The 20,884-nt window shown below is 30.7% G+C and overlaps 1 protein-coding gene across 5 annotated transcripts in view; it reads right to left on the reverse strand.

Moving 5' to 3' along the window:
- The window catches only part of LOC143253314 (ubiquitin-protein ligase E3B), a 65,186-nt gene that overhangs the window by 28,473 nt on the left and 15,829 nt on the right, over positions 1-20,884 (reverse strand). For all 5 annotated transcript variants that reach the window (XR_013029500.1, XR_013029501.1, XR_013029502.1 and 2 more), the window contains exons 5-12: positions 19,553-19,609; positions 14,457-14,561; positions 11,520-11,619; positions 11,067-11,235; positions 9,912-10,017; positions 8,844-8,964; positions 5,063-5,097; positions 404-433 (exon numbers count right to left, since the gene is read on the reverse strand). Coding sequence is in view for 1 of the 5 variants with exons in the window: in XM_076506988.1 (XP_076363103.1) it covers positions 404-433; positions 5,063-5,097; positions 8,844-8,964; positions 9,912-10,017; positions 11,067-11,235; positions 11,520-11,619; positions 14,457-14,561; positions 19,553-19,609 (723 nt within the window). In the remaining 4 variants the exon portion in view is untranslated. The remainder of the gene's footprint in view (positions 1-403; positions 434-5,062; positions 5,098-8,843; positions 8,965-9,911; positions 10,018-11,066; positions 11,236-11,519; positions 11,620-14,456; positions 14,562-19,552; positions 19,610-20,884) is intronic.

Raw genomic sequence — 20,884 nt, forward strand, 5'->3', positions numbered from 1 at the left:
TTAATTACAGATTACACCTGTGCTTAATAGAACTGTACATATAACACACCTGAACAACATAAATTAATAAACGGTACACTGTATATTATAAATACATCAGATCTTTGACAAAAATTCTGTCAAAGCTAGAAAACCTTTAGAATAAACAAATTATTTGGAATGCACTTGCAGTTTGTCAAACCTATAAGCCTATAACTATTACAATATCCATTAGAAATTATTAAAGAGAACATTCTTAAAATTATATTTTTTTACATGTGAATAATGGCTGTTCATGTTTTCCAGTTTTTGAAAGATTGTCATTTTTGTGACTTTGATATGAATACAAAATACATTTCAAACAAATCTTCATCATTAATATAGTTCAATTTGGTCAAACATTAAAGGAAATATGAATACTTACAACAAAATCCAGGATAATTGGGAAAAGACTCTGAAATAAAAAAGACTCAAATACTTAAATTAAAGCATCTTCAAAATGTTTGTTCATATGAAACATTTTAACCTTTGAAAAATACTTTCCCTACTAAGCACAACATGTGCAAATAATAAACAATAATGTATTGGATTTTATACAGTTACACAATGTCAAAACTTAAAAAAAAAAATGTGAGAAATTAAAATACTTGAGCTTGTATTCATAAGATAGCTGGTATGGTATTAAAACTTTATTTAAAATAAAGTACCAATCAATGTTTCCACTTTCTTAGGTCATCTTCAGGCTAACAAAGAGAGGAAAAGCAGCCTCAGGAAAAAAAAAGTGTAAATGTGTAAGATATTGAAGGGGGCATTGCAGTGAGAAGTTAGGTTATTATACTTGAGCTTACTAACACATACAGCAGGTAGCTTCTCAGTTGGTCTTTGCTATAATTAAAACAAAACAAAATACATATTTTTTTGTTTGAACAAACACAATTTCCACAAATTATCTAACAGTGCTGAGCTATTTCTCTCCTAAAACATCTCAAATTTGGCCTATACTATTCCATAACTGTTTTCATACTGACTATTGGATTTGCTTCTTGTTATCATGCTTGTTAATCATGGACATTAAAACCAATTTACAAGAACCAGTTTTTCTTCTTCTTTGGTAGTTCAGAAATGTTTGTACAATTTTCACCATATTTGTGGGACTAACTCAGTTTACTTATTCTACTCAGGTGTAGCAATGCATATTATATTTAAAATGAAATTTTAAGTTCTATTTTTCACTATTGTAGCTAAAAGTTCTTTTTTTTAAATTTATTATAAACATGTTTATTATTGTTTCAATCTTACAGTATTATTTTATAAAACTTTTTAAGCTACACACTAAGAGTCTATACTAAATGTCTTTTACATAGTTGTTTAACTGAAATTTTATGAAAAAAAGAAATATTACTACGGGTGTGACCTAATGAAATAAATCAGCCTCACACCAGTGTTACTGCTCTCAATTCATGCAGAGAATGCACTTAGTTTACAATTATTAATAAAATTGCAAAATTTAATTAAACTTTAAAATGCAAGTTACAATGGGTAACTTCATATATTTCTTTTAAGGGTGTCAACTCATTTGAGGAATAATTTTAATTTTTTGATGCTCTGATGTGTGAAGCCAACCCTGAGGCCAAAGGTGCATCAATGGATTAAAGGGGTAGGTAGGTATTTCATGTTTATTGGCCCAAAGCTACTAGGCTATGTGTGCCAAACAAGATGTGGTACACTATAATGGTATATGGAAATGATGGTTAAGATATGTAATATTAAGACCTGCCAGGAAGACTGAAGCATTAAGTTCAAACTTGCTGTCAGTCACTTGAAGTTTGCCTTTTCAGTCCTGTGTTCAGGTCAAAATAAAATTAAAATGTGTAAAAAAAATCATGCTAAAACAGTGTATAGTCAAATAAAAACTTTAAATTAAGTTAAAAAAACCAAAAAAATGTAAAAACACAAGTGAGGTGGCCAGTATCACCTATGACAATGATTAATGTCAAGGGCAAACCTACCTTAAAAATATGTTTAAAATGGCGTCGTCGTTCTTGGTTGTAACAACGACATGATAATAAAATATATATGATTGTGACTTGAGTGCCACACAGACCACACACTGGTGCATCAGTACCAGATAAAAGGAAGTGGTGAATTAAAAAACTGTGACCAATGCATAACCTAGCCAAAACAACTTCCTCCCTTCAATCTTTACAGAAAAAAGATGGCCAAAGAGCTAAAGAAGGCTTGATTTGAAAAAGCTTATTATTTCGTTGCTCAATAGAAGTTGACTGCCAAAATGACCTGTCATTTTGGTATAAGGAGAATTGTCGAATTTTGACTGTATTAGTAGGTTTTAAAAATGTTTCCTGAAAAGAAAAACATTTGGGATGATAAAAGTCAATCAAATCCTTGATGTCATTCCCATTTCATTGAAAACCTCGACAGTTCCATTGGATTAGCGTGGCCATTTGTCTTTATTTTGGAGGAGAATATAGCATGGAGACCTGCTTGCGACTGCACTTTTTTTCTTTACTGGATGTGGGCCAGTCACTCTCTAGTGATCCTGCTCTGGATCGAGTAGGCAGGTTGGAGTTTGTAGACATACATTCCAGTTATTGGGTGTGTGAACAAATGAGTTATTTAATGTTTGGGCTTGAACAAGGTGAAGTTGGGCAATGACTGGAAGATGTGGTAGGGACAGAGATAGAAGTAGATTATGATTTGTTAACTTTGTTGATTTTGGAGGGTACTAGATTAAGATACACTGTTAAGGATTCTGTAGGAGGCACAGAAAGGTCTGTCTTGACTCATACTGTTGTAGTGGATTACAGCAGCATAAGTCTGAGACAGAATTAGGAATAGTAATTTCCAAACGTCTGGATAAGTAACATTATGAACTGTCATGAGACATTGTACTTCTTTCTCTTCCACCCATTTAGGGCAAGAAGTAAAATAGGAAGAATGTGGACTGTTAACAGTTAATGCAATGCAGTTCTAATGGGCATTCAAAAGCATCATGGTCTTTACCAGCACATGTTGAGGAACCACAGCAAGATGTTTTCAAGTGACCAAATCGTTAACAATGAAAACATCTAATAAGGTTAGGAATATAAGGTCATACCTTACAATTCAGATATCCTGCCTTGATTGTGGTTGGAGGACGCGATGTTGTAAATGTTAATATTAGAACATTTGTCGACTCCATAATCCCGTCTCTATGAGTAAAAATTTGGGGCATGGTTGTAACACCTTGGCTGGTAAAACCTGTGAGGATCTCTGACTATGGAATGGTTTTTAAATCCCTCTCAATTATAACTTCTCATGAAGAATTCAAAGTCAAATGAGGAGTAACCTCCATGAATATATCCCCAATGGCCTTCGACTTCAAGAGGAGTTTGGAATGTTGTGATGAAGCTGTTTCCACAAAAATGTCCCCAGGCCATAATTTTTTTTACCAATTTAAGTAAACCAGCAAGCCCTTCTAAACCCTTCTGAATAAAAAATGGAGACATCTGCACTAAGGTTTTTCAGTTAAAGAGTGTACAATTAAAAGTCACGGGACAGATTCAAGTTGTGAGTTTGACTTTAGAGAGTAATCAATGCGCAGTCGTTTGCCAGTAGTTGGATTTTTCTCTATGCTGTCATGCTTGTTTATTTTTTTATTTGAGGGGTATCCATAATAAAAAAAGAATATTTTGGTGCCCACTGACCCCACCCACCATGAAGCCCTATGAGAGGATGCACTACAGTGCCACATAAGGTCACTGCAGCAATGCCATTGTTTCATGAGCACTATACACGAACACCAGTATGAAATGTCCTACACTGGCACTCAGTTGACCCTGGCCCAAATGGACTAGCCAACTGATCTTGGGGGGGGGAGGCATATAAGTAAAAACAGCTGGTATGGGTTGAGAAAATTTTTTATGCAGAAGAATGAACAACGCTCATTTACATAAACATTTTCTCAACCCATACCAGCCGTTTTTCCACACATATCGCATTAAGTTTAATTTCACTGGCAAGGATGGTGTGTTAAACCTTGTTTGCATTAGAAACTACTGAAATGGGCAAAGAAATACATTAAAAAGAAATACAAAAATAAATATATAAGAATAAAAAATAGGTTTACCAGTTATTATAAATGTTGAATGAAACCTTCTGATTAACATTTTCAAAAGAAGTTTGCTTGCTTATAATCTTTAGATGGTAAAAAAGTTATTTTTATTGTACTTCAGTTATCGTGACACAAAGAAATTACCAAATTGTTCGCCTTATTTTACAAATTAAAACAAAGAAAAAATTTGCAGTTATTTAAATAAAATTTTTTAAGGAAGTTTAAAAGAATGTAGGAAGACTAAAAATCAGTAATTAAGATCTATGACAAAGTTAACCATTTTCAACTGTTTCTTAATTACAGGCATCACAGTAAATATTTATGAATGTTCAAAAGTTGTGAATTCATACAAATGTCACATATAAAAATATAATAGTTTATTTGCAGAAGCTACATAATGTGTAGAAAGTAATTCAAAAGTTTCAAACTATTTTATTAAGTAGATTTCTTTTGCAATGCAATTTTACAAATTATACGTGTATTGAGCCAACATACCTGGGTTTCAAAGAGTTAAAAGTATTTGTAGCAAGTAAAGGTTTGATTTCATTCTGTTTATCATATTTTAAGTTCTACATCCATCATAACATACAACTAGATTGTATACTTCTTTTCTACACTTTTATATTTATAATTTCAGAATAAAAACTTATTTTTTAAAGGTCAATCACAGATTAGATGAGCTTGTACTGTTTTTTTTTTAAGTATTAACACTTGTGTTGATGCATGAATGTTTTAGCTTTGATTTCCATTTCCATGAAATTATAAAATTGTGAATCATAAACCTAAAAAAATTAACAAAATTATTTTTCTAATGCTACTATGTGTATTGAAATGTTTATCCATGTATGTAGATCAACAGTAATAAAGCAAAACAAGAAATGCTTAAATTAACAAATAGTATGTAGGTACATTTATTCATTTTAACATCTATGCAGTAATTATCCCTGCCCACTATATACAGATCCTACTTACCTCCAGATCTTTGTTTGCCAAGTTTATAAGATTTGCTGAAAAGAAAATAAAACAAACAAACATTATTCATTTAAAAGAAACAGACTATTTGTGTTTTCAAAAATGTAGATTATCAGCTGCTGGAATAAAAAGAGCTATAATAGGTTTCAAGGTTAATTTTCAAGTTTACTTATGGAAATCTTTTACTCACTAACACAAACAATAACAAAATAAGCAATCACAAGTGTAACTAAGTACTTACATAGTTTTTAGCTTCAGAAAGACAGATTTTAACTAAGTAACTTTTAATCTTACAATTTTCACTTAAACAAACACAATGACTCTTATTTATTATTTGTTTATTTCAATTTCAATTCCTGTCAATTATATAACTGGTGAAATAATACAATAAAAAACCATAAACATAATTTCTAATGGACGACAAGCAACTACACCTATTTAATCAAATTCAGTTTCAGTATTAATTTAAAAATTCTCTTTAAATAAATATTATTCTAGTTTCAACATGTAAATATTAATAACATTATGTAACACAAATTTTGTTCCTGGATAGCATGTGTTATTTCTTAATTGTTTATGTTGTAAAAGTACAGAAAATGGCCATTATTCCCTTCAAACTTTGCCTTTGTGACCTGGATAATGAAATTTATTTTCTATGTAAAAACGGGCAAATTTACACATTTTCATTTACATAAAGTCTGAATAAAACAACATATGAATCAAGATTGACATGTATTTATACTAAAGTTATACAAAAATGAACAAATATGTTTAGAAGTGAGTAGTTTTTTGAGATTTGCGAATGTAATGTAAATCACTTTCACGTATCAGGCCCCAAATATAGTCTCCCATCACGTTTTCATTATATGCCCCTTGGTAACAACGTTCAAAGTCCAAAATATCTTTGTGGAAGTGCTCGCCTTGCTCCTCTGAGTATGCTCCCATGTTTTCCTTGAATTTATCAAGATCAGCATCAAAGATATGGACTTTCAGGGACATCTTGCAACCAATTTTGCCATTGTTCTTCAGAGCCTCATCCAGTTTCATATAATTTTTGGCATTGTGACTTGCCCAAAAAGACCCAAACTACTGTGACAAAGCTGCACCAAGCTTCTTTTTCTTTCCTACTGAGCTTCTTGAGGAATTCTGTACACTCTATGATCTTCTTTATTTATGGTCCAACGAAGACACCAGTTTTGACCTTTGCCTCAGACAGCTTAGGGAAAAAGTCTTGAAAGTACTTGAAAGGTTGCAGACTCCTTATCAAGAGCTGTGGCAAACTGTTTCATAAGACCCAACTTTATGTGCAATGGTGGGAACACCTTCTGGAGGTCCACTAGCAGCTCATACTTGACATTGTGCCTTCCCACAAAGAACTCGATCTGTTGTGGCCAGTGCTTCCTGTTGTAGTGCACTGCAGTGTCCCTGCTGTCCCAAAGGCAAAGATTACAGGGAAACTTGGTAAAGCATCCTTGGAGACCCATCACGAATGTTACCATTTTGAAGTCTCCGATAACCTCCCAGCCATACTCATCATACTTCAAGGCTTCTAGTAAGGTCTTGATGCTGTTGTATCCTTCTTTGAGGTGCACTGAATGAGCCAGGGGAAGATATGGATATTTATTCCTGTTATGGAGCAGCACAGCTTTAAGGCTTTCGGATGAGCTATCAATGAAGAGGTGCCACTCATTAGGGTTACAGGCAATTCCAATTGCCTCGCACAGACCGTATACATTGTGGCAGAAGCAGAGCCCATCTTGATGAGTGAAGAAGCTTGAAAAATGTCGATGACCCTTTCTCTAATTTGCAACTTGCACACTTTCACCTAACAAATCCCATTCCTTGAGCCTAGATGTCAAAAGCGAGCTTGGCATTCGACTTTGTTAGACCAAGATCTCTGATCAAGTCATTAAGATCTCTTTGGTTGGGGTAGTATGGGTTTATCTCACCACCTGCACCTCTGAAATTGTAATCTAGATCTTCAACATCTACCTCCTCTTCTGATTTGCTGCTTTCTTCTGAAGATGGCTGCTTTTTCTCTGGCAGAGTGGGCACAGGGAGCTCAGGGCAGTGTGGCACTGGGGCGATGGATGATGGAAGGTCCGGATACATGATAGCAGATGCATTCTTGCCAGCTCAACATTTGGAAAGGTCCACCATGTAGAAGTAGCAATTGCTTGAGTGGTCAATGGGTTCACGCCAAATTCAGAATAGCGAACTTTATGGTTCTCTTTTCCCCTCTGTACCATCTTGCAAAAGAGCAAAATAAAATTATTATGAAAAATAAATTTCTTTCATTCACAACTATCGTGTAAGAGGTTCATGCAAAATATTTTATGTGATATTTTTCTATACAATTGGAAATCAAAAAAAAAATTTTAAAAGGTTTAAAATTTGTATAATATAAAATCTTACTATTCAAGCAAGCAAAAATTGTCTGTCTTACCTTCATGAGTTTTTTTGCAGTGCTCGCAGGTAAAATGAGGTACCTAGGGTTTGTCTTGATCCCCAACAGGCATGCCAAAAAATACCTTGCAGGCTTCACACATTTTTAGCAGATGCTGTCACAGAGTACTTTTTCGCTTTTGTCTTGATAAATTAGTCACATACATAGCAGAATGTGTCTGGAAAATGCTTGCAGCTTCTTGATTCCATCTCTGATAAAATCAGATAGGTCTATGTGTTCAATTAAGCAGCTAGAACTAAACTGAAATGGTGAGTGGTGAGCCCCTGTATATATATATTACTATGGAAAGTTCTAGAAAATTCTAAAAGGTTCTTGAAAGTTCTAAAACATTCTAGAAAGTTCTTGAAAGTTTGAGAAAATTCTATATCAGCTACTCAGCATTGAATCTACCTGGAATGTTCTGGAAAATGGGTAAATTTAAAAATTTCATTACCCAGGTCACAAAAGCAAAGTTTGAAGAGAAAAATAGGTCTTTTCCATTCACTTTAGGCAAAAGCAATTGGGAAATAACACTTTCTGCCCAGGAACAAGAAAAAGTAAAAATTTTGTTGTATAGTGTAATTAATAACACTGATAAAGTACAACTAAAAGCTCTTTATATCAGTGAATGAACTGAGTTTTAACTCTGATAGTTTCTTCAGATCTAAATGATAGTCTCATGAAGTTTTACTTTTAATTTTGATGTGGATTTAAATTTTAAAATGTCTCATTTTTAAAATTACAAATTAATTTTTCATTTTATATAATCATTTTGATTTCTATTTTTTTTTTAATTAAGTAGTTACTTTCAGTTTTGAAATACATCATCAAACTGGTTGTGGAACAAAGATCTTATTTTGACATAAATGATTTTTGTTAAGTGAATTGTAATGTGCTATGTTTATTGGTTTATAATGTTAGATTCCATTTCTCCACACAAACTAAACAGCATAACCTATAACTCAGTAATGAGACACAGTATAAAAAATGTATATGATAAACCCTATTACTAAAGCTTTAACAAGAATGTTCATTTACAGTGCACAAAATATGTGGCTTTCTCATTTTTTTCTTTTTTTTATCCACTTTTATTCATTTATTCCTCTAAAGAAAATCTACTCTGATGTATTGCAAGTTTGATAAATACAGATAATAAATTGAACAACAAATACGTATATAAATATGTAATTAGAGTTTGGATTGGCAATTACAATTTTTCAATGGTTATATCTGCAATAAGTTCAAGTCTTTAATTTAAAAAAAAACTCTATAATAAACAAACTTAGAATACTGAAAGGGAGCCATTTTATTTAGCTTCATAAGCACAACACATACCTAGTAGACAAAGGGCATAGCTGCCTTCAAGAGCATTGAAAATAACTCTTGTGTTCTGTTCAGCTGACAGAAGCTGTAGTGATTTCTTCAAAATATCATGATTCATCAACAAAGTAACACACTGTTGATTAGAAAATCAAGAACACTTGTCTTAAAAAGCAACAAAAAAACTGTTAAAATGTAAGCATTAACAATATTCAAGTATTTATTTACTTAAAAACAATTCTTTATGCTTTGTGTGGAACTGAAAAAAAAAAACCCTGTAATTTCACATCAAAATATCTGTTCAAACTTCCGTCAGTATTATTCTGTGTAATACATTAATTCAAACTGTATAATACAGTGAATTACACAAGTTTTTATATCTTTGCCATCTCATGAATGACTAGCAAAGGAGAAAGTTAGGTCTGCTAACAACTGGAGGTTCTCAAACCTTGGGATTGGTTGTATATTTATCAATGACATGTGATAGTTGGTTGACAGATAAATAGACAAGATACAAATGTACAAGTCTTACACTTTAAACAGCTATACAGTTCACAGCAGGGTGAGTGATCTTGTATACATGTGTAAAAATTAGTTGGGGGGGGGCAAAAAAAAAGCAAAAAAGGACTAATGCATAAATGAGTTTATGCTAGTGAAGGTTGACCCCAACAACTTATGCTAGGATATAGCCTTTAACTTTTGTGAAATCCAAGTTTTCACTACAAAATTATACATACTTTAAATATAAACCAACAACCTACTATTCTGTGAAGCAACTCATATATGGTTTGCTCATGGTAAATGTAAACAACTTAATGAAATTACAGATAAAATTAAATGGTGCCAACACAAATGAAAGGGAAAGTTAACTAATGTCAAAAGTGGAAGAGTTCTTGGAGTGTTAAACCACAGAAAAAATATAATAAATTGAAAAAGAGATCTTAATAGCTCTTTCATAAAAACTGAAACTAGGGAAACACTGCAAAAATACTGTTTAAAGCATATGTTGAAATATTCAATACTCTGTTTAAATAAGTACAAATTTTTTAATACTCATGTTAAATCTCTACTAGGAGATCTTACCTCGGGTGATATGTTGGTTAAATGGTACACAAAAGCTGGTACTGAGAGAATGTGAAGAAGAAACAAGTTCATGAAGTTGTTAGAGAATTGATATGCTGCTAGTGTCCTTAACATGGAAATAAATGTAAGTAAAATTACAGTGATAATCTTATAAGACCTTATATTCACTTACAATTTAAAGCTTACATTAAAGCAAATATTTTCACTTCAATTTTTAATTTTCAACATAAGTGCTTTTGTCCAATTGGAACCCTTTTCTACAATTCTATAATAACTTACGTTTTACCCTCCACACAGGTCAATTTTGAAAATGCCTAAATTAAAGCCAACTTTTTTTAGTTCAGCAGACTAGCAAAGTTAGTAGACAGCCCAAAGTGAAGACCCCAAAACTCAAAATAAAATCACTGCATCTATCCTATCATTATAATTGACAACTTGCTGGTTCATGCAGTTGATCAAGTAGGTATAAGCCTTTGAGAGTTGTTTATTTTTGCACTGTTTTGATCTGTAAGGACTTGATAGAAGCCAAATTGTGAAACTTGCAATATTTAAAAGAAATGGCCAAATGTGCATAAAAAATGCTATTTTCATGATATACTAGTGATAAGATAGTCAATCTCCATACATATATTGTTACAAGATTATAATTGACTTTTAGAAAACATGTTGGTAATAAATTTACTGAGGTATAATACTGAGAAGAAACATTAATCATTTCCTGTTATGTGATGGGCATTTAAGCTTTTTTTGTTAATTAGTCAAACTACACGACTACTTTAAAAATTTTAAATTGTGTCATGTTTACAGAAGTACTATTTTCTATGTTATAAAAATATATTTACAAGTATTTTTCTATCAACAAATCAAACAAGTAACTGGTACAACACTTCGAAATGCAAGAACTGCACTGTTTCAAATAATGAAATATATTTGTGAATAACTCTAACTAATAAACAATGCGTATGATTCAATACCTTGAATCATGTAAGAAACATGTTAATCTCCATTTAAAAAGAAAGCATATATAAATTTAAGAATGCTCTACAAAATGTGTTTAAATACAAATAGTTCAAGTTGCATCCAGGAAACACAGCAGAGTTAAAATAGTACATGTAGGTCTTGACAAACAATGTAAGAAAACAAACCTTCACTAACCTGAATGATAGATTGCAAACTGCTAGCAATGTTGCACGTTTCAGTGTGGGTTTTGAGCGTACGAGGCCTTTGTAAAGAAGCTTTTGGAGACTCACATACATTCCTTTTGTTACCAAATGACCCATAACATTATTACAGAGCTGGGTCATGGCTGGTTTCAAGGATTCTCCTGAAAAACAAAACAAACTGCAACCTTAAGAAATACAAAAGTAGACCAAAGGGTTAAACACACACAACTTTCAAAAAATTGTATTTAAGGGAAATAAAAACATTAATGAACATATATGAAGGACAGTATGAGAGTTTAAACTGGACCTATACTAACATATCTTAACTTGAAAATAAAGAAGACAGTAAGATATCTTTGAAGTTGCATGGTAAATATTTTTAATGTATTTTATTCTAGCAGAGAGAGACAATTTTAAGATAATACAAAATGACAGTTATACTTACGTGACTTTTCCTTCAATATTTTCCAAGTAGCAGTATTAGTAAATGTTACCAGCATGTGCAGATACAACATCATAGATTTTGTATCTCTGGACACTTCAGGCTGTAATAATAAAAGAAATAACATTATAACTATAATAACATCACTTGCTCCATTGAATAAAATCTGATCAAGAGCAAGATATTTCCAAAGTACCAAAACAGTATTATGAGTATTTAAAGCTGTTATTTTTTATTAATTAAAAAAATATATAGATGTCTTTGAAAAAAGTAAAGAAATCAAAAATATTTACGTGGCTGTGAAAATCACGAAAAACTCAATAACCTAAAATTCTATACACAAACAGAGGTATAGAAATGAATTCAGATAATGTTCTAAACAACCAAATAATTTCTCATTCCACTCAGGATGAATATCAAAGCTACTTCCACTTCTTTGATTAAATAAGCTAACTAATTCAGTCTGCATCTGAAGATCCTTTTACTGATGAAAACCATGGATGTAGTAAATGACATATGAAACAAACTGTCTTTCCACAATTCTGTAAAATATATCCTTTCAGAGAGACATGTAGATTGGAGCTGTACTTACTTCATTGGCAACTTATGGTTTTGTCTCATACAAATGTAACTACCTATAAAAAATGTAGAAACGTTGCTATATAATAGTTGTTGAGGTGGCTGAAAGAGACACAAGTTTATGCATTATTAACATTATTCTTTAATTTTTACAGGCCTCCCAGGAATTTGCTGCTTCATACCTTAAAAGTAAAGACTAAGTATGATACATTACAGATTGAATTTGATTTAATCACAGGCTATGTTTAGTGAATTCTCTCTTGCAGTGATGCTATATCATAATCAATTACGCCCTACAGAACTAAATATGGGTGTATATTTTAAACACTGTTGTTTCCCATTTTCTACCAAATAATTTAGTATGATTATTCTTACCTTGTAATTGAGAATACTCATGCATCACTATTTCTAGGCACGTGTACGGTAACTAATACTACAAACATATATGATGGATACATAACTTTATCAAATACTAATCTGAGAGATTACACAAAACATGAGATATTGTTCATTCAATAAATATTAGAATGAACATTTATTCCTAAATTCAGGAATTTAACATGTTAAAATATATGTAAACACTTTTAAATATAAAGTTTATCAAATTATACATATATTATCATAATACCTTCTACATTAAATGAAGATTAAATACAATTCTTCCACAAGCTCTTTAAGCAGTTATATAGATTTTAGAGATTAAACCTCCATAAAACAAATTTATTTTAAAGGCTCAAAATTATCTTCCTGTCCATGATCTACCCCTTATATCAATTATTTTTGATCAGTGGTAAAAACACAACAAAGTGGCCAAAACTGAAAATGAGAAGGTAATCTGTTTAGTTTACTGATGTAAATTGTTGTTATCTTGAATACTTTTTCCCACAATCCAAAGATTTTTCCTGTTTTGAGCAGCCTAGGTAACCTTATTTTTGTTATTTAAACTGCATATATACATAACAAATATGTATTTGATTTTGAAATCCACAGAAAAAAATGCACACTGTGCACAATAACGTGAAAAACACATTTTATCATATTACATTCGAGATGTAAACATTTAACAACTATATATCAAAATATTCTTTCAAATTTCAGATAATTATGATGTTAAAACCTTTATCAACCAATATATGTTCATGTATATTCTATGTTTCCTTGACATTTTAAGTTAACCAATTGCTTATTTGTCCTCTGCAGCTCATTCATTCACTAGTAAGTTAACACCTGGTACATGATTTACTATGCATATCTTTCCCACTGTTGGATCAAAATTTGGAATTGTTTGATTATTTAAATTTAGTTATGCTGTAAGTAATTTCATGTGCTGTTCATCTTATGATGATGATTAGAAAGTTCCCTTCCTTGCCATCGGTTCCACAGTTCACACAGCAGTTGCATACAATGCAGAAATATTTTTTTTGTACCAACTCTCCATACAGCTCATTTACACCTCTTTATTTTTTTACACCACCACTAATGGCAGCTGTTTTTTCGTATATATATCAATTTGTTGTGTATCATCCCCATGTTCCAAGAATTACAGCAAATCCATGCATTGTTTCTTTGGTAAAATTACAAGCAAAGGTGTACAAAGTTGACTGTTGGATTAAGATATAATCAATAAAAAGAAGTAGTAATTGAAGTGAGTAGCATATCTTTATCAAATAGATGTCTGTTAACTCTGTGATTAAAAAATGTTGAGATTTCAGTGTAGTAAAATTACAAGTAGAGGCTAACAAACAGCAATGCAGTCAACAAAAATATGGGCAAGGGAAACATCAATATCAAACTGAATATATATATGCAAGTTACCTTTGGCCACCTTGTGAACCAAAATGAAAGAAATAAACAAATATGGTTTAAGATCACCAATAAACACCTTCACATCAAACAAAAGCTTCTATCAATTTTTGTTCTTTATGAAAATAAAAAAAATAAGACAGAAAATTCTCACCTCTGTATTGATTTACTGATCCATCATCTTCAAATAGATTAGTACAACAATTAGAAGCAAATTAGAAGGTATAAAATGTTATAATAACTTAATTCTCTGTTTGATGTTTTGTTAAAATAGTTTGCTATGATTACCAAAGTAAGGGGTCTTTCCTTTTGGAAATGCAGAAAATTGGTAATGATGTCTTTCTTGCTGATAAAATTGTCTACTTATTGACTTTCATTTTTAAAAGCCTTTCTTTCAAACATTTCCTATTATCATTCAATGTTTTATATACAAAATATCTGTATTTATGTGTAAATTACAAAAACTGTATTTTTTGAACAAATGACATTACAAATCTGAGCCTGGTTTGTTAACAAATTTCTACTGAGATGTTAGTTTGTAGAAATTAATATACATACCTTTAAATTGTTAAGAAAAATACAACACTGCCACAAGACTTTCTTCAACTGTTGTATCCACTGGACAGCATAATCCTTATTCAAAGCTATAGCTACATAGCAGTACTGGCAAATGAAAACAGAATTAATAACTGTAAGACCAGATTTACTAACTTGTTTGTTGTTCCTTTACTATGAGATTTATCCCATTGGATTAGTTTTTTTAGTGTTGATAAAAACATTAAGTTTTTCATTTTTTAACAGCTTTATAATATCAAAGTAACAAAACAAAGAGACTAGTTAATCTTCTTTAATGTTAGGAACAGACATATTGTTCTTGCCACATTTTATTATATTTTTTTATTGTCTGAAAGACATATAAATACTCTTATATAAGACTTCAAAACCATATTTTAAAAACAAGTGAAAAACTAATGAAGTAATTGAACAATTTAAGAATTTTATCAAAAATTATATTTTTCCAACTCATAATAACAACTGCCTAAGGCTGAGTTAATTGAAAGTGCCACATGAGACGACAGAAAAATATCCTAAAACATTTTCCATCATGCCCCAACCAAATAACATTTTCCTTAGCTTCAAGGTCATTTTCAATCACACTCTTTACATCTTTCATTAGTATATGGATATGCTTTTAGGTTAAACACAAACAGATATGTGTGTGTGTGTATATCTCATTTCTGTTATGGGTCTAGGATGTAAACTTATTGTCACAGATGATAACATATGTTACAATAGCACCCAAATGCATTGGGTAATCCTACATCTCGGACAAAATTCCAATGCTGATGATAATCTAGCTATCTATCATGGAAAATCAAATAAATATACAAAAATCAAATAATGTTATGAAGCTGAGTGGTTACACCTACAACATCTCAGTTGCTACTACTTTTCATTGTTTATCATCAGTTGTGGGAAGGCAGTTATCCTTAAATTCCTTGAGGTAGAAAAGAAACTACCCTAACATTGCTACTAATTAAATTCTCAACCTCCACCCTTATTAAAAAAAATGGCATTATCTACCTTATACACAGTGGTACATTTTGTTGTACGTCTGCAGACCCATAACTGCCAGACAGTTTAAACAACTAAAAACTTTTGCAAATAAATCATTTACATGTTAATGTAGCAAATTTGAATTATCTGGTTAATAGCTAAAATAAATATCTGTACATTAAACTTTTGAGCATTTGTTTTGAATAGTCCATGTACAAAATAATTTTTATATTAAGACTAAAATTTTTTTTTTTATCTCAATTATTTCATATTTCCATTTTATATTTCTGTGAACCTCCTAAATACATTTCAAATGTTTTTCTCAGTAAAAATTTATATTTTATCTGTTATTTTCTCTACCCTATCTCCATATGGGATTGATTAATTTGACTGACCTTGTAACTGCCAAAAAATTGAAAGAAATCTAAAGTACCTTTTTTTCATTTTAGAATGTCTTGAAATGTCTTAGTTTATCCTAAGTAGCTTTGAGCATGTAACAATAAACATCTATTTATAAATAAATTTTATTGCTTTACTGCATTTTTGATTGCTCTTTGAACTGTCATTACCACTCATACCATCATAACTTATAAATCACTCAGGGAATGGAATGTACAGCTCATGTTATCCTACTGAATTATGTTACCATGAGCTGCTCATGTGCATGGATTGTGAAACATTTTTATTATTATTTATTTTATCTAATCTAATCTTAACTAACTTAAAAATATCCCTATTTTTACATTTTAGTTACTTCTATAAAAATAAATAAAGAATAAATATGAAAAACAAGAAATAAAATACTTATCCAAACATTTTCTTCTTCTGTTGATGAAATTTAAGCCTATTTTTTTATATTAATGAAAGTAATGCATTAAAGTTTTTATATAATCAAATAATGCACCAAAGAACATAGACTAATAACATGAAAAAAGCTGACAATTTCTCCTGAATCTCACAATTGTTCTATCTTTCTAACTATAAGATAAGGCCATTACAAATTCATTCAAAGCAGTTGTTAGCTTTCTCATGGGAATGAAGGCTGTGCTCCCGAGTGAAATTGTCACTTATATGTTCAGAACACAATGTTATGCAATATTTCACTTGATAGATGAAATCTTTGACTTTCTATTGGCTATAGATAGTGTACAGTTAAATATAACAGAGAAAGATAAAAAAATCTTGAAAGAGACGATGTGACAGATGAGTGTGACAGGAGGGGTATGATTTTCTATTTGATAGCTCTCTAAGCAAACAAAGTTGAAGGCTATAAAAATTATGGTTTGTCTCAACAATGACAGTATTATAGTAAGTAATTTGTGTTTAATTTTGTATATTTTGGAAAGGTGGTGGATAAAACAGAGAAGGTACCTAGAGAAAATGTGTCATGTGTGCCACACTAGGGAAAATTCATGATTACTTTTATATTGCTTTGTAGAATTGAGAAGTTAAAACTTATATACTATTAAAATATGGATTATTAGCTAAGATTTTATGTTACACTATGTGGTATAGCATAAAAAAAAAGTAATTTTATAAAATTTTGAACATAAGACACTAAAACTTTAGTCATCCTGTAAAGGTTATCCAGAGAGAGAGGGAAAATAAAGAACATGATTTTAGGAATTAATTCACAGTAAACCACTTCAACTTTGTTTTATAATATCTGTTATTCCTAGTAGCTAAAATTAACAGCTTTTACCTCTCATTACATAACTTTTGGTTTTTTGTCTAAACACTTATCTAACCAATATTCAAATACAGAATATATAATAAAACATTTATAGTCAAGTATAATTAATGCTTCTCCTTCTCACTAGCTACAAGGTTTTTATACACAGACACACATATAACCTTATGAACAATATGTCTATATCCTAAACCACTATTCACTCACAGCTATTTCAAATTGTTATTATATTAATGTAAATATTCAAGAACTGGTATGATTCAATTTTGTAGGTATACAAGCACCCTAATTTTTTTGAAAGTTAAGCTAAAACGTTTCTAAATCATTTGTTTCTTCTTTGAACTATGAAATGAATAGTTCCCAAACATTTGGAAGGTCTACAAGTTATAGTTTAAGGGTACACATCCAAACTGTTTTCTTCTTGCACACAAAAAGTGTTTGCTTTATAATTTTTGATACAACAGCATGTGCATCTTCACAACATCTGGTAGACTTTTAGTAAAAATTACAGGTATTTTGTATACAAAAGGTATTTTTTAATGAATTATTTTTACAAAAAACTTGTTTGTGAAAATAAAGTATGTTTTTTTACTAGTCTTTGTGCAAAGTGATTTCATGTTATTATAAAAAAACTATTTTTCATCCCAAAAATCTCAAATATTATGTGGATAATATCGAAAACATCCTAAATACATTTCAAACATGTGTTTTGAGTAAAACTTTATATTTTATGTTATTTTCTATACTCTAACTATGTGGGGTCCTTAACCAACCTCATAACCACAATAGAAAAAGTAGGAAATAAATATAACTTATGCTTTTTGTGTGCTAGAATGACTACATATTAAAACACAAAAATACAAAAGTTTAGACCAAGTAGCTTAAGTTTCATAATGTTATATATATATATTCGTTATTTTTTTTATGATACTGACCTTCCAGTCATGTCTATCTAACATTAGATAGCTTGCATGAAGCAGTGCATGTGCACTCAGGTCATGTATCCAGTAATAAAAAATTGACCAAAAGTCTTCCTTGTTTTGGCTATGTTTTAGTGTAATATTTTGTAATATACAGTCACATTTCAATTATTATACATTATATTAGGAAGGTCTACAAATTATAGTTTAAAGGTACATGAATGTGAAGTATTGGTTTTTGAGTTGCTGTCAATCTTGTGCTCAACCCACCAATTTTCTTGTTGATCCACAGTCTATCATTATAACAAAAAAGTTTATAATCTGGAGAACCTTTTGCCTATACACATTAATGATAGTTAGTTAGTTAAAATATCATTTTTAAAGAGACTCTTTTCCAATGTTAAACAAAATTTAAACAGCGAGCATTAAGGATAGTAATATTAATATCTAGATCATATCTGTAGCTATTTTCATCACATTCAAAACTGAGGCTGATATCTCCAAAGTAATATAAATTACATAACTTCACAGTCAACTAGTGAGATGATCTTGCATTAGTTTGTTTGTTTGTTGCAGATAAACACAAAACTATACAAGTTGATATCTGTGCACTGTCCTCACTAGGGGTACCTAAATCTGGCTTTTAGCATTATAAGCTTTCAGACTTAGCAGTGAGCCACTGGGAGATTCTTGTATTGAAATACAAAGATGTCATTATTATTATTATCAGTTATGACAGTCTTTGTAGTAACAAAAAAAAAGTTGAATTTTGTTAATTATTTTAAAAGACAACATAAAACTTGAAAGACACAGCAATAAATTTATTCTCACTGATATAAAAGTATTTTTGCTCTAACATATCAATTCAGATTTTCTAAATAGCCATATACACACACACACACACTTTTTTTCAATTGGAAAGTGACATGTGTCTGTTTATGCTTAATGTTTAACTTTGATTAGACTGAGCAACTAAACGTTTTTTTGCATCATGTATAACAATGTAAACAATATGAATCATCAACTGCCTCCCAGTGGCACAGCAGTAAGTCTTTTGATGTAAAACATTAATATCTGCATTTTAATTCCCCTTTGTAGATACATCAGATAGTTCATTGTGGCTTTGTTATAACCAACACACACACACACACATATATCGTTAATCAAAACTAAACCTCATTAAATGAACAAATGTTATACCAAACATACTCTTCATGATGTAGGAAAAGTTTCCCACAAATATGTAATGATAGGAAATAATAAATTTGTGATGGTATTTAAATCAAAGTCTTCAAAAATTATGTAAACATATGGCTGTGAAGAATCCACTTGGAGACAGGCATTTCATTACAGAGTCACTACTTCCCACATCATTAAATTCCCAACTTCCATTAAGTATTTAAGTATTCTTAATTACAAAATATTAGTATATTTTCAAGGATTACATACTAATATATTGTTTGACAAAAAATTATACACAATCTTACCTTGAGAGAATTTGAATCCATGCTGGTGATGATATAACGACAAAGCCTTTCAAATCTCTGAAACGAAAGATGACATAGGAAAATGACACATTGATGTGAAGTGAATATAAATGATTGGGCAATGTCTATACACATGTATTATATGAACAACAAGTTTTTGTGTTTCTTAAGTTAATGGACTTACTTTCCTTCACCTAATAATGAAGTTTCTTGGTACAATTAATCAGTGAAACTTTCAAATTAAAATGAAAACAAAATTATATATATATAGACACACACACACACATTAGGTCATCGAATAAGTAATGTCCAATAATTTAATACAGAAAATGCATCATGATTTCTGTCTTTATAGAAGGCTTTAATGACTAAAATATATAGTAAGACACATAAAAATGTTCAGACAATTAAAATAAACTAACCCAACTCCACTTTTTCATATCATTAATATAAAAAACCCTTATGAAGATGGATGTGTCTGAAGAGCACATTAGGGATATAATGGTTTATGAGTTTAAAAAAGGCAATAATGTAGTAGAAACCAAACAAAACATTAAAGGTACAGAGTCTCTCAATGAAAGGTAAAGGTGTTGTGTTACACCAGGATAATGCATAGTACCATACAGCAAGGATCACATCTGCAAAGATTGAATAGCTAGACTGGAAAAAAACTTCCACATGCTCCTTATTCTCCAGACTTTGCCCCATATGGTTATCATCTATTCTGAAGTTTATACAACTATCTTGATAGAAAAGAGCTTGGAACAAAACTATCCTCTCTACATTCTTTTCCTACAAACCCCAAGAATTTTATAGAAGTGGCATTCAGAAGCTTGTGAATTGTTGGCAGGAAGTAATTAATAATAACGGAATATGCATTATTGATTAAACAACATTAAAAGTGTTTGAAATCCTTTCTCTTTTTCTAAACCTGAAATCAGACATTACTTAAGTGATGACCTGATATATCTACATGTAGATAAACCTGTTTCATATAAAAGGAACCAACTAATAACATCTATCATTTTGGTAAACAATTTAAATGCTAAAATGCAATTATCCATTTTAAAATTATTTATATCTAAGTAGAAAATTTAAAATATCACCTTAGAATTTGATATTAAGCCAAAAAATAAATAAAAATTAACATTAAACAAAATCAATTTTTAAAAGTTGCAGTTGAGGATGTGTGTTGACATAGACATCCGAAACTGTTATATTTTAAAACATTAAGCAAAAATACTTCACAGAAGATTCAATAACAATAGAATATAATATATAAAATTTGCCCCTGAATCAAAATATGAAGTAGAGAAGAAACAAGTCCATGAA

This window comes from Tachypleus tridentatus, chromosome 6, assembly GCF_004210375.1.
Source record: "Tachypleus tridentatus isolate NWPU-2018 chromosome 6, ASM421037v1, whole genome shotgun sequence".
In the NCBI taxonomy this organism is placed as follows: Eukaryota; Metazoa; Arthropoda; class Merostomata; order Xiphosura; family Limulidae; genus Tachypleus; species Tachypleus tridentatus.